Source organism: Catharus ustulatus, chromosome Z, assembly GCF_009819885.2.
Source record: "Catharus ustulatus isolate bCatUst1 chromosome Z, bCatUst1.pri.v2, whole genome shotgun sequence".
NCBI classification, from domain to species: domain Eukaryota; kingdom Metazoa; phylum Chordata; class Aves; order Passeriformes; family Turdidae; genus Catharus; species Catharus ustulatus.
The window spans coordinates 45,134,044-45,161,090 of NC_046262.2; the positions used below are offsets into that span (position 1 = coordinate 45,134,044).

Below are 27,047 nucleotides of genomic sequence, written 5' to 3' on the forward strand. Positions count from 1 at the left end.
AGCACTGGAACAGTGTTTTCTGCATAAACTGTGTAACTGAGGCAAGCAAATGTGTCTCACTCTCATCTTAGCCTCTGTCTTTTCCTGACCTGCCTGAATGGCAAAAATAACTACATAGAAGTGCCTCTGCACTTGCCTTATGTTATTCTTGCATGCCTCAAATGCAGAATTTTAGATGTTTCTATCTCCTGAGTTACAGACACCCATAGGAATTGTGGAGGAAGACATAGGAAATCTAATAATATTCAACTTAGTGGAGTACATAAGCAAAAATTCTGCTCATAGCTTTTTGAGTTATACGCTTCCATAGGGCAAAAACAGTCTTTTAAAAATACTCATATGTCAGTATCATATACACTGTAGGATTTAAACAAAAATATTTACAACACAAAATCTTGACAAAACTTGCTATACAACTGGTGGGTCCCATTTATGCAAAGTGGAATTAACACATTTATATGTTATTTAAAATATTTTTTAAATGAAAATTGCATGACCTCTGTAATTTCTAATTATGATTACTTCACTCTGAAGAGAAATTCTTGAAGCTAGACTCTGTCACAAAATATTCTGTGATGTCAACCAGAGAAATGTGTGCTGAGCTGAACCATGATCTTACTGTTTCAAAGAACAATCACACTAGCCACCATTGCATATATATATCAGTGTGCCCTCCTTTTTCCAATCTACTACCACAGAAGTATTTTGTAAAGCTTATTAGCACAAGAATTCTGAGGAAAACATTGTACATGAAAGCATGAAGTAGTAAAAACTGTTGCACTTATAATATCTGTGTATATCAGCTACATTAAGCACTAACAAAAAACCTAACTCTAATAATCTTCCAATACTGTAACTGCCCATACTTTTTTAATACTTCTACTATTCTACTTAGACATTCAACTGTAGCTCAAAATATCTGTACTAATCCAATGGAATTCATTCCTCAATTCTCTCCCACCTCCAAATGAAGTACACATAAAAAATCCAGAAAACAGTAAACATAAGTATTATTGAATCCTTTACCTACCCGAATGAATAGGCATCCAAAAAAGCCTATTCAAAAGGGACATACAGGTTGTATGTTAACATCAATTAACTAAATTGCAAGACAATATCTGAGAAGTAAGCTAAAGAAGCAAGAGAACCTGCTCTTAAACATTCTCAGGAATATTTTCTTCAGCGAGTGCTTTTGATCTCTTCTAGCATGGTAATGGCTGTATATTTTTATCTGACCTAGTATCAATTACAAGACCACATAAAAGTCAATGTGGAGCAAAACTGCACTTCTGATTTCAGTCCTCACATCACATTATGTATGTAGTGAAAGAACTGAACAGTCATTGCTACCTCGTTATTCAACACAAGCACTGTAAGCATGTATACCTACTTCTCTATTAATAATCAAGGATATAACATTATTCACTGTTTGCAGTGGTTTTCATGATATTTTCGAGCCCCGTTGCTGCACATGAAAGACACAACTACTTAACTAACATAACTTCACTGATACAAAGGCACCACAAAAGCTGTGTCTGTGTAAGGTGCTGTTCTGTCTCTTGCTATAGAAAGAATGTATTATGATAGCACTCTGCAGAGTCTTCCCTCTCCTCTCTCCCACAGCTGTGATCAGTCAACTTCATACAAGAGTAAAGCAACACCATGTGCATGTGGGAGAAAGACAAAGAGTTTGGGATTATAGGATAACTTTGTAAAAGTTTGAAAAAACACAATTAACAAAGAAGACAGTGCTGTACTTTAACAAGTAGTACTTCATGTCTATATATAAAAATAAATTATATTTTTAAGGAAAGAAGTGTTATTTATTCAGTGTAACCTATTCTGGTTAAAGGCTGTATGCAGCACATAGAATATGCAAGTAGGAAGTATTCTATAGGATGCCTTCCCTAAATAAAATACTAGCAACATTTAAATTCACACTGTGCAATTAAGCTATATTTTAATAATTTCAGTTTTAAAGTACATATTTTGACAAATAGACTTTGCCCAATAAACTCCACCAACAGCATAAGTCAAGTCCTTTGAAAAAAAACCAAAAAAATAACTATCTAAAAAAACCCTCCAAAAATTGTTTAAAAGGTTTTTTCTTTTTGTAGTCAAACCACATATAAAGTTGAAATAATTTTTCCTATATCTTTAATATGTAAGCAGAAGCAGTACAAAGAAATATATTTAAATTCTCTGTATTTGTAATTAATAACTCGGGACACTGAAAGTAGAAGAAAAATATTAGTTCAATATTTCAGTTAGAAAGCAATTCTTTTACAATTAACTACGGCTGCAATTATATATGTACAGCTGGAATCAAACAGACAATAGCATCTCTCCTGTCATTTTAGGAAATAGCTTACATCCTTGCACTCAAAATGCATTCCAGTGTCAACATATTGAACAAGTATCAAGTACTACAATTTAACTTGATCTTATAATGGATTATTACAAAATCAAAGCTCTTTTAAGCCTCAAAAGAGGATCCTCAGTCATTATTCTATATTTAAATAAGCTAAATAAGGTTATGCACACACCTTCTTTAAATAATTATGTCTGCATTCTATTTTATATTCCTTCTCACCATAGGATATCAAAAGTCTTTGACACGTGCTACTTTCATGGCAATATGAATTTGCTCAGTGACCCCACATGCTTCCAGGTAAAAGCTTTTCATTATTTATTCATTATTTTGTTTGTGCTTTGCAAGTGGTAGATGATGGTTGTCACCATCCTGTCACACTTGAAATCCAAGTAGTGCATCTGAACAAGAATAATGCTAATAGACCAGAAACAGGTAAAGAAGGGACAAAAATTAAATAGTATCAAAAACTTAATATAGGAGCAATTAATTAGGTGAGTTCAGATAGATGTAGACAAAACCTGAGAAAATAAAAAAAAATTAAAGAGAAAAACTATTACTCAGATTTTCACAATCACCAACAGTGAGACATTAGGAAACAAGTGACAGATTTAAAAAAGTGCAAGAACAAGTGCTGGGTCAAGGAACAAGCACTAGAATGTTCAGTACAATTAATAGATTCCCAAATACTAATGGATCTATTTATTCCAAGTCATATATAGAATAAGGTAATGATGTGTGTGAACTGCAGATCAAGCATACTGTGAGCTCAGGACAGACCGAAAATTACTAGCAAACTTTCCCCTTGTGAAAGAGAAAGTAAACCTCTGAATGCAGCTGCTAGTTTTTGTCTGTGATGTGTGATGGGATCAGGTTCCATTTGATTTGTTAAAAATTCATACTAGTATAAGTTATTACTACACAGTATTTGTAAATCCTCTGCAACTATTATCCTATGTATTTTTCCATTTTGTGAAATAAATCACTAACATAATGAATATTCTATGACCTTAAAAATAAAAATTACTTTTAAAAGTATTATTAATAATATATCTTCATTATTATTTCCACTGCTTTTTCCTTTTCCATCATTTTGTGCAATAGTACGCTAGAATGATCAAAACTTTAAAATATGGATACAGAAATTACAAGGTTTAAACGCTTATATGGCATCATTAAATCATAGTGCCATGATTTTCACACCAATTTGTCTGACCTGAAATTCTGCAGTATCATGAGGATGTATTTGATACGTGAAAATAACGTCCCTTATGTGACTATCACAGAGACAGAGGCTACACTACTTTCTTTTTAGTACTTTTATTGTACTTTTTCAACAAAATGTTTTATAACACTGCTATCTTTATAGAGAAAAATGTATTAAAAGACCAGACTAGTAGGAGGATTTTATAACCTATGTTGGCTTGTTGCTTTTTAAATCTCAGTTAGTGAAATATTAAGTGTTGTATGATTTTTTTATACGTCCTTTAAAACATGAGGGCTTCACAGATCATTGAATAAATGGGATAAGACACATTTCAGCTTGTAAATTAATTATTTAGCTGAAAGTGAAAGGTAATTGACCAGCTCCAGAAAAATTATGATGGCAGATGGTAAAACATTATTTTTTTTGGAAAGAATTCCTCTTCAAAGAAAAATCTACTGAACAAGGAAATCTAAATCTTCCTGTTAAAAATGAGATAATCAGAAAAAGTAAAAACAAACAACTTTATGTAATTATGATTTCCCTTTTGTGAATCATTACTCATCCTCCATGATGCTGGAAATTCAGATTGCATTTTCAGTTTCAAAACAACTGGGTAAAAGTACAACATACATATTAGTATAGGGATATTAACACATGCTGTATGCTGCTGTCCAGCTGACTTTGCAGCTTTTGCTGAACAGTTGCTTTCCTCTCTGTAACTCCCACACTTCTACAACCATGCTTCATGGTGTTGGATCTAGACAAACTACTGAGCCACAGCCCTTTGACTGAATTATACAATTTAAAGCTTTGCTGTGACAGATGTATTTATCATCATAATATGAAAATATACATTGCCCCTTCCTGAAACTTTTTACAGAGATTACATAATACAGGAAAAGTACTGGCTTCTGGCAAATATGACACCCATGCCACATCCTTGAGCTATCATAAATTCAGTGAAGAGCTACAAAAATACAGGTTTTGTATTAAGAAAGAGCACTGACATTATTATGATATTTTGCCAATTTTTTTCACAGATATCTTAGAGGTATCAGATATCAATTAAGCCTTTGCATCCTGTAAGATGCTTTTCAGTTACTACTGTTTAGTTTATGAATGTTATCCTAAGGAAAACCTAACATAAACCCATGCTGGAACAGTATAGCCTGGTAGAAACATGACCCTTAACACCTTGCCAGAGAAAGAGTTGAGTAATCTAAAATTCATGTAAAAAATCATCATATCTTTTTAAGTTAATAAAATGCTGATGTAGTGCTTCTTCCCTGCCTCAGTGCTTTATTTCTTCCTGAGCTGTTTCCTCAACTGTTTTGCTACCAGCAAATATTGGTGATGCTTTGTTTCTGCCTGGTACTGCAGTGATGTGTTTGGATGCACAAAGATCTTTCCTTGATTAGAACTGGACCAACAAAACTAATTTTTTTTTCATGGTTTTTTAATACCAGAAACATTTTGAGCATGAATAAACAGAAATGCAAAGTATTTACCAAACTTCATTATTTTGTGTCATCCATAACCTTAAATGCACTTTGTTGTATAATTTTCTGGCCATGGAAGTTAGGAATGATACACCCATGTGCCCAGTAAAATCCTGAACTGATTTAAGTCAGCGTAAGTACATGACTGTGTAACAAAGATGTCTACTTTAATACGGGTGTAGGCAAAAAAGAGACTATCAATTTTTAAAGAATTTATTCACTTAAACATAAAAAATTAATGTAAGGTAATCTCAAGGATTTGCATGGCTGAGCATCTAATATATATACTTTGAACTTCAGAAAAAAAAAAAAGAAAAAAAAAAATCTTTTCAAGACCACTCAGTGCACTGTCAGTTTAACTGCAATAATTTAGAATAGTTACCTTATGGATACTTTTCCTGATCTATCAGCAAAAAAAAGAGTGATGAAAATACTGGGGTGATTTTGTATAAATCATGTTTGAAATAGGGAATATGTAATGCTGAAATGCAATATAAAGCTAAAGCCTTCTGTTAATTTTTATCACATAAGTAAGTATCAAGGAAAAAAGAAAGCACAATTCAAAAAAATAATATAAAAATAAGAGAACCATAGAATCCCAGAATGGTTTGGGTTGGAAGGATAATAAAGATTATCTAGCTCCAAATCCTCTGCCATAGACAGGGAACCTTCCACTAGACCAGGTTGTGTTCAGAATTCCAATAGTCTTCATCAATTCAACATGGGGAGTGCACAACCTCTCTGGACAACCTGTTCAGTGCCCCACTACCCTTGCAGTAAAAAATTTTTTCCCAATATCTAATCTAAACCTCTCACTCAGTTTAAAGACATTCCCCCTTGTCCAGTCACTTAGGGGCCCTTGCAAAAGGCCCCTCTCCAGCTCTACTTCAGGTCTCCTACAGGTAGTGGAAGGTGCCAGAGGCTCCCCCCAGAGCCTCCTCTTCAACAGGCAGGTCCATGTTTTATGTAGCTATGCATAAAAAGCAGTGAATTATAACCATTTCTGTGTAAAACTGCAACGACACAAATATGTGTACAGGAAAGATGATTGCCTGTATCTGTTGAGCATGTATTTTTAAAATCACCACAAAGCTCAATTTTTCAAATAGTAACTGTACTTTTCAAACTGTTTCACTCAAAGTTAAGGTTCCCATTTCTACACTTCAGATGACTTTGATATTAACAGAAAACTCAGTGGTCACAAAACCCAGCCAAAACAATCAAAGTTCAACAGCTCTGATAGTACGAACAGATAGATTAATACCATATCACTAATGCATCTTGGACTGAGAAACCCAGCTTTAGACCATTAGCCAAAAAGGGTAGAAAAATTTAAGAAACAAACAACTGGAGGAAAATGAGAGACTCTGCAGCTGGAATAAAGCCACAATGACAAGTATTTCCCCTGTGTCTTCCATCCAATACTCTACTAGCCCATGGGTTTGTATGGAAGAGAGAAGGAAGCATGATTGTTCGGGGACAGATTGCCAGCACAGCCACCACTGACACTGTGGGACCCTTGATAACCTGAGTGAAGATGCTGAGAAGCAGAAACTCTGAGAGAAAGGGACCCCAGGGTGATATTATGGCCACTACTGAATAAAGCTTGATTATCAATGGAATAATTATCCTCACATGTCATCTCAATACATGCCACCTTTTTGCTTTCGGATTCATTCTTAAAAAAAGTCCCCAACAAATTTATCCTGTTTTCCAGAATGTAAAATAAATATAATTACAGTAATTTCACGAATACAAGCCGCACCAATTTGACTAAGATTTTGCTCCTAAACCGGAAATGCGGCTAATAATCAGGAGCGGCTAATACAACCTCAGAAGTGCCTGCCAGAGTGCTGAGCCGAGCAGCTGTAAAGTTGGCATTTTGCGATTGTTACAAATCGCTACTCTGTTGCACCGTGGGTGGAGCCTGGCTCCCCGTAGGCAGCACGGGGGGCGGGGAGAGAGGCGGGAGAGCTCTCTTTCCTCCTCTGCCACAGCCCAGGGGAGAGACGGGGGGGGCCCGGCGCCGCCATTGCCACGGCCCGGGGAGGAGAGGGGGGATCCGGGCCGCCCCTACCGCGGCCCGGGGAGGGGGGGAAGGAAGCCCGCGCCGCCATTGCTGCGGCCCGGGGAGGAGGGGGGAAGCCCGCGCCGCCATTGCCGCGGCTCGGGGAGGGGGGGGGAAGCCCGCGCCGCCATTGCCGCGGCCCGGGGAGGGGGGGGGGGAAGCCCGCGCCGCCATTGCTGTGGCCCGGGGAGGGGGGGGGAAGCCCACGCCGCCATTGCCGCGGCCCGGGGAGGGGGGGGGAAGCCCGCGCCGTCATTGCTGCGGCTCGGGGAGGGGGGGGGAAGCCCGCGCCGCCATTGCTGCGGCCCGGGGAGCCGACGGGAGCCCCGCGCTGCCATTGCTGCGGCCCAGGGAGTGGGGGTGAAGCCCGTGCCGCCATTGCTGCGGCTCGGGGAGCCGACAGGAGCCCCGCGCTGCCATTGGTGTGGCCCGGGGAGCCAACGGGGTGCTTTGTCCCCTCCCACCGCCGCCGCGGTAGGAGCGGGGAAACTCCGTCCCTGCCCGCCGCTGGCGCCATGGGCGCGGGAAAGCTCCGTCCCCACCCGCCGCCGCTGCCATAGGAGCAGGGGAAGCTCCATCCCTGCCTGCCACCGCGGGGCAGCGCCGACCCGGGGTGACCGAGCCCAGTGGCAGCGGCGGCCGGCCCCGAGCTGCAGCACCGGGCTGGGCCACCTGGCCCCGTCAGCGGCCCCTAGCGGGCCGAGCCTGCACAGCCTTAGCTCAGCCAGTAAACCCCGCCCTCCCGCGGTTCTGTTACTAATTGCACGCAGGTCCTCGCTGCGAACGACAAAGTGGCTTATATTCGGGTGCGGCTTATCTATGGACAAAAACCGAAATGTTTGCCAACACCCAGAGATGCGGCTTATACTCAGTGCGGCTTGTATTCGTGAATTTACTGTAAATAATTATGCAGGACAATATGCTGCAAGGCTAAAGGTAACTAACGCACGTAAGAAGGGAAAGCTCCTATGGAAGCAGTATGATCATGGCTTGTTGATCCGAATTCTGTCTTCAGAAATTAAAAGTCTATTCAGTCAATACAGATACTGACAATTACAGTCCTAATATTGATATGTTTCAAAAGCAAGCTAGTCTTGTCATGAGTTAATAGGAATTACAAACTGTCTTTGTAATCTGTCCCAGAAGAGGGGAAGGCAATGGAAGGGGAGGAACTCTTCCATCATTTATAAGAAAAGCTGCTGTCACTAAACAAATACATGAGGAGATTTCTCTCTCTATTTTTTTTCCAAATGAATTCCCCAGTCCCTCTCCTGGTGAAGGTAACCTTTGCAAGATACTGGTAAAAGGTAAGAGACTTAAAATTCTTACTTGTTTTTTTCCACAGATATGTATTCAGAAAAGAGAAAAACAATGCACTAACCTGTTAAACCTCTCTACCCTTCTTTCTTAAGACATCAAAACGGAAAATGGAAAGTCATTAAAATGTGAACAGAGGGTGGTCTATCTGCATATCCACTCACTTATGAAGTAAGGTTTCATTCTTCAGTCAGGCAGTCAAACAATGAGGGAACAAAATAAATGCTAATGCAAAACACTTTGAACATCTAAGACCAAAAGTCATGTATCAAATGCTTTCATTTACTCACCCTCACTAAAATTAACCTTACTGTTCACAGTTAGATCGGCAGAGGTGACCACAACTACTCCTGGACTTTTTATACTTATTGTATTAGATATTTGCAAATTATAAGGAAAATCTAATAAAATCTTATTAATACATTTTCTTTCCATGTGCTAATCTTGTTCATCCTTAAAAACAAGCTCAGTTGTATAATTTTACTTTATCCACAGCTCATTTTTTTTAGTTACTTTAATGATATTCCTTACTCCACATTACTAATACATTCAAAAAGATTGGTAGACCCTTGTGTTTATAATTCTTACAGATTTTACAGTGTTCTGAGATGTTATTTTGAACACTGATAAGAAAAACATGGGGAGTAACTGACTCTCCATTACATTTCCTTGTCTTCCATTTAAAGCTCCCATTAAGTTCCACAGGATTTCACACAACTTTTTAATATCTTCACAAAGAATATATGCTTTTTGCTTATAAACTCCTAAACAGGTGATTCAGAAATTCCACAGACTCCCTGTTCAGCACTACAAAATATGTGCTACAATATCCTGAATTTTAGTAACAGTTACCTCTCATATTTCAAAAAAATGCATGTCAAAAAAAAATCTAGAAGTGTATAAAATTAATTCTCAAACATTCTACCAGTCTCTTCTTTAAGTCGCTAAGACAAATTCTAAATTACATTTAGAGCACTTAATAATTGTTAATTAATGTATTTTGAGATGCAGAAATTTACATCTATTTTTTATTTCTCCATCCTTCAAAAGGAATTATAGGCCATAGAGAGCCATAATTTAAGTAAAATCACATGTAGCTTGTTAACCTAAATACCACCAGCTCCTCTCTCTGCTCTCCACACAGAGAGGGTGTGTTTTAATTAACTGTTGTCAGTTTTTTACTTTGTAATGTGACCTCATTACCTACTTACTGAATTGCTTAGTAAACTTATTTAAATCAATAGGATATGTTTAATAAAACCAAATCCATTATTGTGATACAGTTTTTAGTGACTGATTACACAGAGTTCAAAAATCAATGCTGACTTACATCAATTCTCAATGTCATTAAAATACCATTTGCATTCTGACACACAAGGCTAGAACAAAGACATTTCATATTACAAAGTAAGGTTTAATCCGCCATTGTATTTCCCTGGGAATATTTCTCTTTTAATTGGAAAAATTATTTTCTTTAATAAAATATTTTTTTTCTTTTGATAAAGTTTTTGGTTCTATGCTGCTGAACTGGACTCTTCTCTAAAGTAACTAGAATGGTTAAACATATTACACACAAAAAAACCCCAAGGTAGTCATTAAATGAACTCAAGATTCAAAAAGAATCAGTGAAAATTTTCTAGAAAAGATGATGTGTTAAAAGATCTATTTATGACTGGTCTGTAGGGTGAGCATTAAATCTCTGCTTCTGAGGCAGTTAAGAACGAGCAAGACAAATATCCGTAAGAGATACTCTAGATACATTTGAATCTGCTCAAGTTCTTTTCAACAGGACCTACATTCAGATGTTTGTCTTCAAACATTTTTATACTGTCTCTTCACAAAGGTTTAACTGCTTCTAGTCTTTGCAATTGCCAGGGCCGATTGGTTGGCAGAGACATTGACGCAGAAAAAACAAGTGTCTCTAATGTGCCACCTTACGCTCCTTGGGGCAAGACCAGTCTATTTCAGATTGTGACAGACTCTGATTCCATCATGACACAGGAATCTATGCCAATAAGCCTTTGCATCTTTTGCACTGGAGGATGCTCCTTTTCCCCCCCACCCTTTTTTCCTTTGTTTTCTTTCTTTTCATTTCTTCTGGCAGCTGCTCATATATCTCTGGCTACCTACCTTTTCATTTTTGTGGTAGTCCTTTTATACACTATGTGGTTTGTTACAAGCCTTCATTAGTTTGGATTTCTTTAAGAAATCTCTGGTTCAATCAACACCCTGTGTTTTAAATTGACACAAAATTTGATTTATTCTTTATTTCCGCTCTTTTAAAATATTTGTTACATTACCCACAGAGAACTGTGAGGATGTCTCTAATCCATTACTACTGTGAGAATATGATAGCTGGAATACCATCATGATTTTTTTCCTAAGTTTATTTGAATTAGCACGAAAGGATTTGAAAGCTCAGAAATTTCATATGTAGCCTTGTAACTTTTTTTCACCCAGGATTTACGTATCCGCAATATAAGTTTCATGTTCCTGCAAGAAGATCATGAAAATTCCTTTCTCTTTCACAGTCCAACAGCAATACAAAGACGTGAAGATACTCCAAGTTCACAAACAAATGTAACACAGGTTACAGAGCCTGACCTGCGCTGCAGTCTTGGAAGAACTGCTAGCAGCAACAGGGAGCTCCTCTGTCTACCTTGTTTCGTGTACTGCTTGACATCTAGAAGACCTTAGGAAGTCAGATAGGTTTGATTGCTGCAAGACAAAAACCTTACCACTATGTAACCACATAAACTTTTAAAGATAAGTACCCCACATTTGCAAATTTGCTATTGCACAACCACCCATAACTTCACAAAAACTTTACATATCACCACTTTTCAGGGAGCAAAATCTTGTTGATTGAGATGTCTCTCTTTTCAAACACAGCAATTTTGCAGCAAAGGCTCTAAAAATACTTTTATTGTGTTGGGCATAAAGCTGTACTTATATCTCTTATTATCATACCCATGTCAAACAATTTTCCAATTTACTCTACCAGTGAATTTATCTGCAGATCATATTCAGTGATTGTTTCTTTCCCCTTACTCTTGGTTTACTGTTATAGGAATAAGTTTAGAGAAAATAATTCTTCTTCTTCTACCCATTCCCTCTTCCAATACCAGCAAACACTACAGCAAAAAAGAGAAATAGAATGATATGTAGCTACAAAACATAAATAAGCATTCCTTTTCAGGTCTTTTCTTTATAGCAACTATCATGCAAGCAGGCTGGCTTACATTAACCACGAGTTTTTTCTGCAGTTATGAAAATGCAATAAAAAGAAAAAACAGATAAGATCAATTTCATGCAGCAACTTATACTTGTGTCAATCTTGAAATAATTGCTCCATATTTGCTTATTTTGCATCCAGAAAAAAATAAATCAATACAAATATTTTTATTTCCAGTTTTTTTCTTATAACTGACTTCATGTTTCAATGTAAGATGCTAGGATCTCCATTCTCAGAAAGCTTTGACGAAATTTAAACCAAGCCACATTTAATTCAAAGTGTTTGTCTCAAGATACACACATTTAGCAAAACATCCCTCTCTGCTGTCACTCTGAAACTGACATTATAATACAAATAAACAAATACCTGACACAGAAACTGCAGAAAAAATCAGAGAGTACTACATACCGCCCTTTTATTTCAGTTAAAAGTAAGACATTTTATATTTCTTTTTCTTTACAAGTAGTGAAGCCAAGAGTGAAGTTCAACTCTTATTAACAGATTTTATTATTGCAAAATAAGAATTTTTCACTTTGAACTAAAATATTTGACACTGACTGAATAAAATCATCCAGCCTAATTGTGAAGGACAGTTACCACCACCTTCATTTTGCCATCCTTTTCTTCTTCTAAAATGAAAAAAAAAAAAAAAATGCTGCAAAGACCAATAACTATTCTACACTTTAATGGGATCTATCCTGAGAAAGCCAAATTAAATAAGGGCTCTTCCAACTTATGATCTCATTAAAATGTTTGTTGGCAACAATTGTTAGAGTTGGATCTGTTGCACAATACCATAGTCAGCAAAGAAAAAATATCTTGGGGCACCTGTTTTCCCCTAGATAACAGCAGTCTTTCCAGTTAATCTATTTATTTTGAAGCTATAAAGACTTTTGTATTACTTCAAGTGGTAAACATTTTCTTAGGCTCCCTTCCATGTATCGATACATGTTATTAACAGAAACACTATTTTCTGAATTTTTCATTTAATTTAAATCTCCTCCTTATGAAAAGAAAGGAACAACTGAAGTACGCAATCAAATTAGTCAAATGGTAATAGTATGACATGCAAATGAATACTAGGTTTTAATATCCACATACTTACTTGTGACCCATTTCATGAGCAATTGTAAAAGCCAGATTCAGACCATTGTCCTCTGCAATTATACATTTTCTTTTTTCACTGCACATTCCACTCAGGTATGCTATACCTAGGAAACACAACCACGACATTAAATTATTTTTTGTTATTACTAACTTTATATATTACAGCATAATTAGACCCAAACAAAACTGAAACCTTTTTGTGGTCAGAGCCATTCAAGTACATAAACAGATATCTTACAAAGGTTTACTTACACAATTTGTGAGCGGTGGTAATACTACCTCACAGTAATGATTACATGGACTGCAATATAAAATAAATGCATTCTTCAAAAGAGTTGCTCGGTGCCTTAATGAGATGTGATAGAACACCTGTATGAATGTCAGTACTGCTGCAAAGGAAAAATAAATGTCTACAACAATAGGGCACATGTCTGAACAGGTATTTCCTCTGACAGACTTAGAAGAACAGAGTGCAAAGCACAGAGTTGTGCCCCTACAATTGCCACTACTCAGTACTCATAAAGCATTCAGCATCTTAGTGGTTTTTAAAGTCTTTAGAAGAGTCAGATGTCTCTTCATGGGAAACTGCAGCCTGTCAAACATATTTATTATACAGACTATAATGCCTTTTACTACATAATACCTTAGTTTTCAAAAAACCCAATGAAGCCTTAATGGTAGGGTTTTGAGTTCAAGTTCAGTTTCTTAAAAGTAGAGTGTATGTAACTGTAAAAGCTTGAGGAAAGCTTGAAGCTTAATGTGGATAATGGTAAATTTTTCAGACCACAAACGCATTTAGCAGGGACAACTGTCATTGCTCGTCGTTTGAAAATTTGGAGTAAACAATCAAAGAACTGTTTCAAATGTTTGGCCTTCTTCCCAGGAACTTCCTTTCAATGGAATGGTGCCCTCCGGTTCAGCATGTTTGCTGGATATTTGCTGGATATTTGCATGTAAAGGTCAAGTTTGAAATGTTTGTCAGTATTTGAAATTTAGTCATAATTATCGTTCCAAGTTAATAAGATAAGTCATTCTTCTTATGGTCCAAGTATCTGTCAGTCTGTGAGCACAACGCTTCATCCACAAGTAGTAGTACCCCGTCACTATTCTGCCAACTTTTGAGTGTTGCCCTCAAAAGAACTGGCTAAAAACTCTTGAACACAGAACTTTAGACCAAAAATATTGTCTAGGGCTGAACAAAATAAAGACAAATTAAATTTGAATAAGGCAGAGTATTTCAACTTTTACTATTTGTTTCCAAAATAGGGAATAGTCATGTGGCAAAAAAAAAAGCAAAATGTAGTCCTTTGAAGGAGACCTCATGCTAAATGCAGGTATCACTTATACTTACTTGAATAAATATCAGATAATAAATGCTCTGAAATGCAGTGTTTTATTTAAAAAATGTTATGCTGCAATAGCTGAAATAAAAACAAGAATATTTCTAAAATAATTTCTTGCCTTGTAGTTCTACAATTATATGCGCCTTTTTTTAAGATTTGATGACCAAACTGAAAAAAGATAGTAAGACTTTTAATGCTGGAGCTCGAAGCAGTACAGCTGGTAACAATATCAGGAGAAGTGAAATCAGGCTCCTGACTTCAGCCATCATCAGTAAACTTAAAAATTGGTCCAACAAAACACAAAAAGCACTCTTGCCATAGATAAAACCCTAGTACTGCATTTTGAAGTGCTGGGAGCAATCCTTTACTATAAAGCAAAACATTCAGAAATACTTTTCTTGTTGTACTGGTTTTGGCTGCGATGCAGTTAATTGCCTTCACAGTAGCTGGTAAGTAACTATGTTTTGGGTTTCTGTGAGAACAGTGAGGATAACAGAGGGAGATGCTACTCATTGCTGTGCAGTGGTTACACAGATTTTAGGCTTCTCCTCCTCCTCCTCCTTGCACCACCTCACCACCAAGAGAGCTGGGGTTGGGCACGCCACTGGCAAGGGGCACAGCTAGCACAAACAAGCCCAGCTGAGCAGGATCTCCCACACCCTGTAGCACTGTGCTCAGCACAAAGACCCAGGGAGGAGGCTGTCAGGGGGCTGATGCTCAGGGACTGGCCAGGTTTTGGTTGGTCGGTGGTGAGCAACTGTTTTCAGCAGCATCATTTCTCTTGCTTGGATTTTACTTACCTCTGTTATTTTCCTCTTCATTACCACTACTATCATTATTACTGTTACTTTTATTTAAATTACGAAACATTTTTGTTATGAGAACCCATTGCTTTTCTCTCTTATCCTTGCAATTCTCTCCTCCCATTTCCCACGTGTGGGGAGAGCAAGCAGCTGTGTGGTGTTCAGTTGCCATCTGGAGCTCAGTCATGGCAGTGTTGATGGCTGTTCTCAACTGGATACAACTTGCTGGGATCTACAGAAAGGGAATTCCCAAACCTTCCTCTTCCTGATGACGCTAAGTACTAACAGAAAACGGTATGATAATCTCTAGCTTTCTCAAGGGAAAAGGAGTCCCCTGATCTTCTCACCTCTAAAACGGTAGGTTTTCCATACAACAACTAATTGTTGTATTGAGTACTACAGTTTCTGTCGACTATTCTGATTGCCCCCCTCCCCCATTTACTCCCAAAGAATGATGAATGTTTCAAGTTTCACACCTATTCTGCAGAAGAGGTGGTCAGCATTATAAGGAATTTTCAGTAATACTCATACATTGATCATATAATACTCATATAATACTCAACTAATGTTCATATATATCCTCAAATCACCAAAAATATTTCCATACTTGCAGTTCTTCGAAGAAAATGGATTGTGTTTGAACTTTATAAATTTGGTAGAAAAAACATAAGATTTAAATTTCATCAAGTTTAATTTAGATTGCTGATTCTAGAAATGTCCGAAAGCATCAAAAGCAATTAATGCTTTATGGTTTCTCCCCTATTAAACAAATCCAGCCTCACATGTGTAAGCCACATTCAACAGCAACTACTGGATGTAAATCAGCCAACTACTAGCTGTGAACTATGTAAAAGCTCATGTCTTGTCTTTGATTATGAATTTCACATGTAGTGAAAAAGAAACCGACTTCAGTAAGCAGCTGCTCTTGCTCAGTCGCCTGTGCATTAGGTAACAGACAGAATTTCTTTAAATATATTTATGCTCACTGCAGCTTCCTGTGGTTTATTAACACAGCTGGAACTGCTCCAAGGTTAAATCTACATTTAAAAAAAAACCAAAAAACCAAAAAAACACAACCCCAAAACAACAACAGCAACAAAAAAAGAATTAACAATTGCTCCCTTGTTATGATTAAGACACTCCTACTGAACCCCATAGTCTCAACACACTGTTTCAAATTAAAATACTTACTATCTGGAAAGTATTGGCTAGAAATCATTAACTTCATTTCACCGACAATATAAGGAAGTATTTCATAGTTTATAAAAAGCTATTAAAAAAAAAAAAGCTTGATTGAATACATGTCAAGTGTAATATATTCTAATTACTTTCTTCTGTGGATAATTTTTTCTCAAGTTAGTTCAGAAGAAACTACATGCCACATCAATTAAAAGATTAAAGCTGTAGCTCTGTGCCTGAGAAAAACTGCATAAGCGACTACAAGTTCTTATCAAACATGTAAATATCCAAATTAAATAAATGCTGCTTCAAAAAAGTGGAACTCTTCCCCAAGCCCAAGTCACAGCAGTAGTTAATTACTCCTACTATTAGTGCTGCCCATAGGCATGGGCATTTCATTCTACAAACTATGACATATTTTCTTGTTTATTCATGAACATCTTCATCAAATCAGCAACCTACTTATTCTTTCAAATTAGGCGCACATCTCCACCCTTTCTGTTGAAAAGTGCCAGTTCAGCTGACAAGGATGTTACACTTAACAGCTCACCAACTAAAGTATCTGAGCAAGTCTGTTAGCTTGACCTTCTCATCCACGGACAGTTGCCTGTAACATAAATCCACCATCTATGTTAAAAAGGCTATTGTCAGCATTGCCCCCAGGAACAAAAAGTCCACAGTAAAAAAGCCCCAAACAGAATCACAGTAAGAGACATGCAGTCAAACTTACAAACAACGGTCTTCCTCAGAGTGACCATAAAATATGTACATATGACTGTAATAATGCATTCTAAAAATGCTAGAAAATTACTCTTTTCCTTTTACAGTGAGCACTGTAAAAATAGAGCTAATATTCTGGAAGTCTAATCACCCAAATCAGCTACTTATCCCGCTTAAATTTCTTTTCCTTTGATCTTCCTTGGTTTCAAAACACATTAAATTTTTTTTGTCATTGTATTATCTATGTGTTTATTCATAGCTTCCAATAGCATGATCTTAATTTGAATTATCAGTGGTGCACAAAAGTCATAAGCCACTACAATAGAAACATAATTTAAAGCCCAAGTACATCCAGTGTTCGATTCACAAATAAATATTTTACAGTAAAAAGTACTTTTAAAATATTTAAAATGAACTGGCAAATCAATGGGTAAAAAACATTACTCAATTGCACTTGATTACTAATCTAACAAATTATTTTTTTTAGCAGACCATATGCTTGTCTTAAAAAGCAGAAGAAAAAAGTTTTAACCAAGCCAACACTTCAAAGTCTAATTAGCACAAGCTGTTCTGAAGAGAGTCACAGATGACTTCCAGGAAAAACAAGTTTTGTCAGTTGTCTGTGAATCAGCAGCTCTTAAACATAGTAGTAGTGAAAACAAGACAGTTAACAATCAGAAATCTCAAATACAAAATGTAAAGCCCAGGAATATTTTTCTTCTCTTTTAAAGTAATAGATACTGCAGTGAGGACTTATGTATATGTGTGTGTGTGTTGTGTCTCCATAAACAGATGTCACTGCAAAATATCAGAAAAAATACTAGGATACAAACAAATTGGCTTCTGTTGCATTATTTCCAAATGTAACTTAAATTTTATTCATGTCATTTGTTATTTTATGATTTATATATATCTTAGAAAATCCATGCTTTCAGGAGAACATCAATAACTACACTAATTTATAGGTACTAATAAGTATGGGATTTTATGTTTCAGAAAAGACTACTAAGCTTACTCTCACACTTTGAAACAAACTGCTGTACTTTAATCCTTAGAGTAGGGAAACAGACTAAAAATAGAGAGCTTGTATGTATGCCATAATTGCAAAAATAAATTCTGAATGTGTGTTATAAGGTTTTTGCTTCGTAGTCCACAGGCCTCTAAGATGCTATTATGGGAATGGGATGGCAAAAGTGCTGGAAGGTACCAATTTTCTTCTAAAATGCAGCCCACATGGAAACAATTTCTTCCAAGATGAATCCACAGAGGAGACAATAAGCAAATTTTCCCCACTGCTCATTCCTGGCCTTTGCTGACAAGGGATGTAGGGATGCCCTGAGCTAAAGGCTGGCTGCAACTACTGCCAACAGGCAGAAAAGCACTTATTCTCTAAATCTGGGTATTCCTTCTCACCTGCATCTACCTGTGTCCATGACCTGTCATGGCAAGTAAGTCCAGAGTGTAGTTGCCTAGAACAGTACATATTTCTATATTAAGATTGCAGAGGGGGTATTCTAACTCAAACACAAAGCTCTATTCAAAGTAATTCATGCCCTCCTAGATGTCTACCAGCAATTGCAATGATCAACTGAGAAGATCTACCGAATTTAATAACTCCTGTGGCATAGGTCATTTACATGTATCTGGCATCTTACATCCCACTGCATATCATGTTACTTTTGTTCTACTACAGTCTTCCAGACATGGTTATAGTCAAAAGGACCATGGATTAATAGAAGACTAACGTAATGATTTTTCTGTGCTTTTCTTTTCTTTCCTAATTAGTCCTAACTAGGTTCAGTTTGCTCAGCTGATCATGAGGACCAATGGGTACATTGGGAAGAGCAGGCTGAGTGAGGTGATCCTGCCCTGCTACTCAGCTCTGGTGAGGCCACATCTGTAGCGCCACATGCAATTCTGCGCCCCAAGAACGACAAGGAGTTACTGCAGAGGGTCCAGCGGGGGACACAGAGGTCATTTGTGATCTGGAGCATTTCTCCTATGAGGAGAGAGTGCAGGAGCTGGGCCTGTTTAGTCAAGAGGAGAGAAGACTGACCAGGGATCTCAGGGATGGCAGGTGCCCAGAGGATGGTGCCAGACTCTTTTCCATGGTGCCCAGTGACAGGACAAGGAGTAGCAGTCATAACCAAAACACAAGAAAAACATGAGGAAAAGCTTCTTTACATTGAGGATTTCAGAGCACTGGAAGAGGCTGCACAGAGAGGTTGTGGAAACTTCCTCTCTGGAAATTCAAACCCACCTGGATGTGTTTCTTTTTCACCTTCTCTAGGTGAACCTGGTTTTGCAGAGGGATTAGACTGGATGATCTCCAGAAGTTCCAACTCTAACAGTTCTGGGATTTTTAGAGAATTGGCCCTTACCATTCTCTGATCTCTTTCCTCTGTGGTAACAAAGTCCACTTCACACATATAGGCTAAAGACTAGTATTTTCCTTAACTTTGTCGACACTTCTATCTTCTCTTTCACTTCCTTTTCAGTATCTTGATATCTGTGAACAATTCTTTTTGTCAGTTTTATGCTGAACTTTCCAGAATGCTTCATAATATGAAAACATATGCAGGCTACCATTATTCCTAGTTCATGATGCAAGGCAGCCCTGGACTCAAGGATATTCTATTGTAATGTAAAAACTGACAAATAATTCTCATGTCTTGTGTTTTAACTTACAAGCCACATATAAAAAATTCTTTAAAATGTAAAGGAAAATACTTAATGCCTAACACACTGTCACATGGTCACTGAGTAAAGTCATTATACTTTTAAAATCTTAAATCTTTTAATTGCCCCCTTTTTTATTAAAGGCAACATCACTAAGTGGAAAACTTGTCAATAAAAATATGCATGAACAGGAAAAGACACAGATGGAAAAGAAAACTGCATAGTGTTAAATGAAAAGCAGAAAGTCATAAATTTGCGAAAGTCACAACTTCCTTTTCTCCTCATTTAACCTTCTTTCTGTAATCTATAAAGAGAAAAAATCCCAGCTTGAATAGTTTGTATATAATTAATGTTGAACAGGTCCTAAATGATTCTACTCAGAAGAAAATCTGAAAAATTGGATATGAAGTTTTATGCAATAAAAATTTTCTTTGCTTCATATTCTCTCATACTGCAAACATGAAAGAAAAACCAAATGTAACTTTTCTAAGAAGTAACTCAATCTTCTAAGAAATTGAAATAGTTTACTTAAACTTCCTCATGCATAATTTTCACAACTTTTCTAGATTTCTTTTTTCCTATGGTATAGAAAATTAATAAGAATCTTGATCTAAATTTATGAATTAAATATTTGGACAGAAGTGGAAATGTCTATTTTTAGGACTTACACAATAAAAACTTTCAGTCCTTAAATTACCTGGGCAAACTATAAGAGTGCCTTATGAAACTTTCATGGAACTGCTGCATACAATCAAATAAGATGTGACTTTGAAGACACCTCACTTATTTGGCCACAAAACTGAATAAGGCTCATCTAGTACAGTTTGTTTCTTAGAGAGCCAGCAACAGGTTTCATGTTTAGCATGAGAACAGCTCTTATCAAATACATGCATAAAATACATGCGTAAATAAGTTAATCTTGAGGATATGCTTTTCACTGGAAAGACTGGACAGATGGATTGGACAGACATAGACCAGATCATGAGTTTGGGCCTCCTTCCTACCATAAAACTGTTTATGTACATCAGCAAAAGCCTTTTTTACTCTACAAAATGGTGATGATGACAGTGAACACTGCAGTTCACCACAGGAAGCAATTTTAACAATTCAAACTTGCTTTCTGTTTCACAACTTGTACTACAATTACATTTTCTTTAAAGGTGGGCAATGTGACAATGTTGCTTGGCAGTCTTTCAGGCTTTCCCACACATAACCGAAGGAAAGACTGCTATGAATGGATTGTCACAATGACTGGGAAATACATAAACCAAAGCACACCCTTCCCTTTCATTCCTTTACCTTTGTGACTGCATGCACCACTACTCCAGACTGACACCTACACTTGTGTAGTGCTACATGACTGTCTCTACATTTCTGTGGACGCACATATATTCACTTTTCTTTTTGTTCTTACTTAATTTTTATTTAGCCCATCTTTCATTTTCCATTTCCAAACCTGCTTTTCTTAAATAAATCTATTTATTTAAAAAAATTACCTTTTGATTTCTGGTCAATGAACCTCTAAAGGAGGTGTGGTGGGCAAGGGTGATATAGTTATGAAGCTGAGCAAAGAATGTAGGAAATGACTGACCACAGCTGCTGCAAAGAAAACTGAACCCAAGAGAGACTGGACAGCCAGTTTTAGATAAATACCTGTATCAATTCAGTGGATTAACTACCTGTGGAAATGTTTATCCTTGAGTTAATAAAAAAAGTGCGAATGGCTTGTTGAATTAACTGGGCCAGCATATGGTAAGTGCATATGTAGCTCAGCCCAAAAGAGAGTATAAAAACTGAATAACTGACAAAATGAACTTTGAACAGAGCAATGGGTTTGAGCAGGCTTTAACACACATATTCCTTCCCAGCACAGGGGATGCTCAGCATAATGACAGTGAGCACAGGAGGGCCAATAGTGTGAATGAGATTTGTATTGTGATCCCACAGTATATTGCAATGGTTACACAATGGTTTGCACTGATTTCAGTATACTGCCATATCATTCTGCTAAATCAAAATCCCACCTAACATAAAATGTTTTCAGGTAAGTACATTTTGTTTCCAACATTAAACCCTCCTCGTGTGGAATACCTAATAGAACCTGGTCACCAAATTCTGATCCTCATGCATTTCACTGCTCCCCACAGAGCGTATTCTTTCAAAGACAGAAGAAAAAGTAATACTGTTCTATACAGCATCCATACAGAACTAGCCCTTTCTAAAACATATTCTCTTCCTTCTTGTTTTCAGTTGAGTCAAATTCTGTTCAGTTGCTGGAAACTAATCCCATGTCAGAGCATGCAGTAGCTCTTGAAACTATCAGGAAGCAAGTGGGACCGCTGTGAACATCTGGAATATGTAAGTGGCTATCTGTGTTTAATAGTGCCACACAAAACTCCTTGATAGAGGAGCTCCCAAAAATGAAAATTCTCTGTGAAGCTCATTGAAGAGACAAATTATTCCTCAGATCATTTTAGTTTACCAAGAATACCACACTATAAGAAATCACAGTATTAAGAAAGAGAAACTGACCTCATTTGATGAGGACAACTCTTTCTAATAATTTGTTACAGCATTACTATCGGATGCTTTCTAGCTGCTGACAATTGTTTAAATTACCATTTTTAAAATATAAATTTAATCACTACTTAAACATATTTTTATAAAAAACAACATACAGAAAGACTTGGTCAATTAAAAATTATATTAAATATCTGGAAGACATTAAAACACCCTAACATTTTCTTTTAAAGTATTTTTTTTTAAGTCATCATTTGATGTCATGGGCTCTGGCATAAGGAAATAGGAAGCACAGTGCAGAGAAACAGCATGTTGATGAAAATGCTGATGCAAGTGCAGGTCTTAGACTTCCAGGGGAACTATGAAGGGGCTTTAAAAGTTACCCTAGTTTTTAAGATCAATTATAGGAAATTTGACATCACTTCTGTAAGCTTAAAAAAAATTGTACTGGCTGTAAAACTTGAGTGTATACCTCATTTCAAGATTTAATGTTCTCCATTATTTGTAAATAGAAACAAAAAGCAGAAAATAAGAATTGCACTCCTATTTAAATGCAAATGTTATATGTTTACAACTCTCTCTTGTGTCTGATTCTGCCTCTGAAGAAAAATTGACTCTCTCCATAAAAACTGTGATGACTAAATGTATTCCTGCATTACAAGACAGAATAATCAGTTTTCAGAACTGGTTCCACTGCTGTGCAGTGTGAATTTGCTTTAACATATTTTAGAATACTACGAGCCTCCAACTTTATACACTTGGATCAAAATCTATTAGCATCACATAGTAATCTATACACTGGAATTAATTAAGAATTAATTAATCCAGCCATTAGTGAAAATATTCACCCAGGTGCTTATCTCTCTTCTTGCCTTCCTGACATCTGGGTTTCAGTTCTCACATTCATAAAGTGTGCAGGTACTAAAGGTGCCCCCATGTTCCATACATCTACACACATAGAAACACCTTTGAATTCACCTCCTGTCTCAGTCCATCAAATAGGCTTTTTTTCCTGAATATGTTTCCCAGGATTGTGTAACATCAATTTCCCTTAACAGTTTGATCTACTCATAATATATCACTGATGCTTTTCCTGGTCTTAAAAGAATTACAGTCTTGATAACCTATTAAGCTGATTCTCCTGTAACTGAGTTTCTGATGCCTTCTTGCTAGTACCATCCCCTATGCAACACACCAGTGTGAAACCACTCACAGAATTTTCACCCTATAATGCATTATTTAGAACTATTTTTTTCCTGCAACAAACTATGAGGAAAACAACACCGTCTTGCTTTCTTTTGCAACTTACTTTATTATACCAATTTTATGGAAATGACACTGTAATGGAAACATAATATTGTTCCTTGACATACAAGGTTTTAGCACAGTAAAATATTTCCTTCTTTTCTGCAACTTAAGTGATTCCTATAAAACCTTTCTCATGTTTTTATGATACACTCAAAAGTGACGTGAAAGTCATTATTTTACTTTTGCTGAGATCACACTCAAAGAAAATATTCAGGATTTCTCTCCCCATGGTGCTCTCTCTTTAATGTGAGACAAGGGGCAGCTAGTGGGATTGAAAGATGCATTGGTCTGTTTTTTCTTTGATTTTTAGCATAACGTACTACTCTCTGGCCAAAAGTTTTTGCAGTTTGTGATATTGCACTGTAAGTGATTGATCTTGGGGCTGTTTTTAGCAGAAAGTACTAGCACATCTTCTAGGAAATGTGAAGAGCCAATTGTTCCTTTGTACAGAAAACAAGGACCAGCAACAGATGCATAGCTTAGCTAGCATCTGTTGATAAAAGAGAACAAAAGAAAAGCTATCTTGAGAAGGGTCTTCCACCATACATCTTTTCAGTTAAAATAATTTGATTTAAAATTACTACTGTTATCTGCAGATATTCATCTTGTGTTTTGTCTACATTGGTATAACTAAGGCTATGATGTTTCACGCTGTGATGAAAGCTTTATGCTGTCCCAGTACGAGTCAGTGTTAACTGACCAATGGCACCATCAGATGAGTTTCTTCAAGTCCATGTCTCAATGCTCTTGCAAACTGTTTTCAGTTCATAAATTCCTGGAATTTGTTGGAATAATTCTCAGGAAGTTTGAGTACAGTGAAAACAAGCTAAATAGACTGAGAGGATCAGGTCTTCTTCCAGGGTACCCATTATTCAAAGTAATCTTTGCAAAGTCTGCAAGATGCAGGTAATTGAGAATTAGAATGCAGCATTAGCCCCTGCTTGAGAAATCAGAGAAAACTTACTCGATGTTTTATTCAGTGTAGGGTACTATCACCCTGAGAACATAAAAACTTCAGTATAGATTCAGACTACAAAAAAACCCTCTTGTTGCCACTTTAATGTCACAAATGAGAGCTATGAAATGGATTCAAACTGAAAGTCTTCCCAAAGATATTTAAATGAAGAGTGAGACTTGGCCCTATCCCTCTGTTCTATTCTGCTGTCATTTGTGGAGCACTTTTCCTTGTGATTTGACAAGTTAGATGCAGTTGAATAGATCATCTGCAATTCTCTCCACAAATACAGACCTCTTTTTGTCTCTTCCACAGTTAAAGGACTTATGTGTTACTGACTTCCAAACCCACTCTTCAAAAAACCACATTTTTTACAACATATTTCCATTACACTGTATTTTTCCCTGCCATTATATAGTTACAGGACACATAAACGGATACATTAGTTGCAAGGAGCTACCTGTCTCTCTGAAAACATTGTTTTGAAAACATTTCCACTAATAAACACCTGGATCTTCTAGTGTACAACACTGTATAAAATTGACCCTTGCATAATTTTGACTCGTGCATAATTTTGCAAACGTTTCTTTTGAAGGGATAAAGATACTATACACCAGTATATGAAGAGCTGAACACAAGACTAACATTAGCAAAATGGATGGCTAGCTACAAAACAAGTATTTTACAAAATACCTTTAATTTGTAAGGTATTTTTATTTTATTCTTTTCTTTTTAAAATTTAATTGTATGCATGATACATAAACTCAAGAACAACTATTTATATGGACTAATCTAGAGTATATACTGGTATTATAGCATATAGAGTAACTTATAACCGATGCATGATTATTTACAGCTCCATCCCACACAATTTTATGTTTTTCATATTTAAAAACCCCATAAAAGATGAGTGAAGTTGTAAAATCCAGGCGACAATGAAAGATATTTTTAAGTGCTCACAGCTGCTTGGACCTGGTTCAGTTTTTCAACAATTTAAATGAACAGAGTGACACAAAACATAACTCACTTTTTAATGCACTGAGAGGATCACTAAATCACTCATGCTTTTATCTTTTGCATAGCAAAAATGGTAAATTCTCTCCTGGTGAAAAGATTTTGCCTAATCTTAAGTAAGCCATGCCCACGCCTCTGCTCTGCATCTCACTGCCCTGCCCCATCTTTGGCATGAGCATCTCTTGTGTACCATGGCAGTATTGCTCTGAAGCTTCACTCATTTTTCACTTCTACCATCTGGCATGCTTAAGTGAAGGATCCCCACACAAAGTTAGAAAGTACACACTATTCACAAGACAAACACAAATTACTGTGAGAATTAACTTGCAATTACCTTCTGTTTTCTTCAACAGATAGTAAATATGCACCATTTAATATATGAGATTCTTTTGTCCTTAGTTTGGAGTGACTTTTTCTGATGGACATGGGAATTTTGTCCACGGACAAAATTCTGAAGTTCAAGGTTGAAACAAATATTTTAAATGCTATTCATAGTAATGTTCAAATTCTTACATGTAGTACGTCTCTCTATACTTCAAATTTGTTTGAAGGAGGATTTTAAATACCTCAGATAAGTTGAAACTAAACACAGAGAACAAAATAAAATTAAAGATATACCTAGGGTGAACTGGCATAATCTGTACAAAATGACAAAGTTTCACTGCATTTTCACAGAAAGAATTTCAAATTACAAGAGCCTGTGGATGGTACTCAGGCATATTACACCACCCTTTACTCAAGTAAAGAACCAAATTCAGAGCTTGATCTTGTACCTGAATACACTGGGAATTAAACATATGTTAAGAACAAAGATCACATGTTAACTGAGAAAGAGCACAATTAAATCTGAACTAGAATGTGCAACAGGAATTAGATATAGGTCTAACCTAATAGTTACTATATCGATATAAGAAAATAACATGTTTAATCTCAGAATTATTTCAAGACAGACACTATCGGAAAAAGTTTATTTCTTTAGTAACTAAGGAATGATTGCACTTTCAATATTAACTATAATGCATTTATTTTTTATTTAGAACTTTTACACAAATAAACTGCTATTATACAAATAAATAGTATCAAAGACAACTATACACACCAACACCGTCAACAAATATACAAAATTATCCTGCACATCAAATGAGCAACATGCTTCAGCCTCAAAAATTCCTTGAATTAGAACATCCAGAGGTCAATGGAAGTTCAATACAGAATGTCAGATATTTTTCTCAACTCTAACATTTACATAGATTTAATTGTAAATGTCTGAAACTATATGTAGACATATAGTAAATGTAAAATTAACTTTCCGATCCTCTTAAACACACTCAAAGGCCCTACTGCTTCCTGAGACAGACTATATAATACATAGCAAGAAAGCACTAAGTGATCTCTGCAGTATAATCTGAAAAACAAAACAGAAAATACCTTTTTTCCATTACTTTCAGCACTCTAGATACATTCACTAACTACTTCAAAGTAAAATAACATAAAATAAAGAAAACAAAGGCATTGCCTGCAACAAGTCTTGACCAATTGTTTAATGAAGAAAAGACTTGTTTTTTAAGTTTGGTAAGGGTCGCTAATTAAAAGCTCAGTGATTATGAAATTGCCATTAAGTGTCCATTCAGTCCTGTCACCCTACTACTGTTGAGATTAATTAAGCTTTAAACACTTCAAATAAAGCACTGGAAATGAAACAATCTGATGTGTTGTAACCCA

The 27,047-nt window shown here is 36.5% G+C and overlaps 1 protein-coding gene across 2 annotated transcripts in view; it reads right to left on the reverse strand.

The window, feature by feature from the left end:
• ADAMTS19 (ADAM metallopeptidase with thrombospondin type 1 motif 19) overlaps positions 1 to 27,047 on the reverse strand; it is a 166,597-nt gene that overhangs the window by 78,492 nt on the left and 61,058 nt on the right. For both annotated transcript variants that reach the window (XM_033085815.2, XM_033085814.1), the window contains one exon: positions 12,803 to 12,908. In XM_033085815.2, the coding sequence (XP_032941706.1) occupies positions 12,803 to 12,908 (106 nt within the window). The remainder of the gene's footprint in view (positions 1 to 12,802; positions 12,909 to 27,047) is intronic.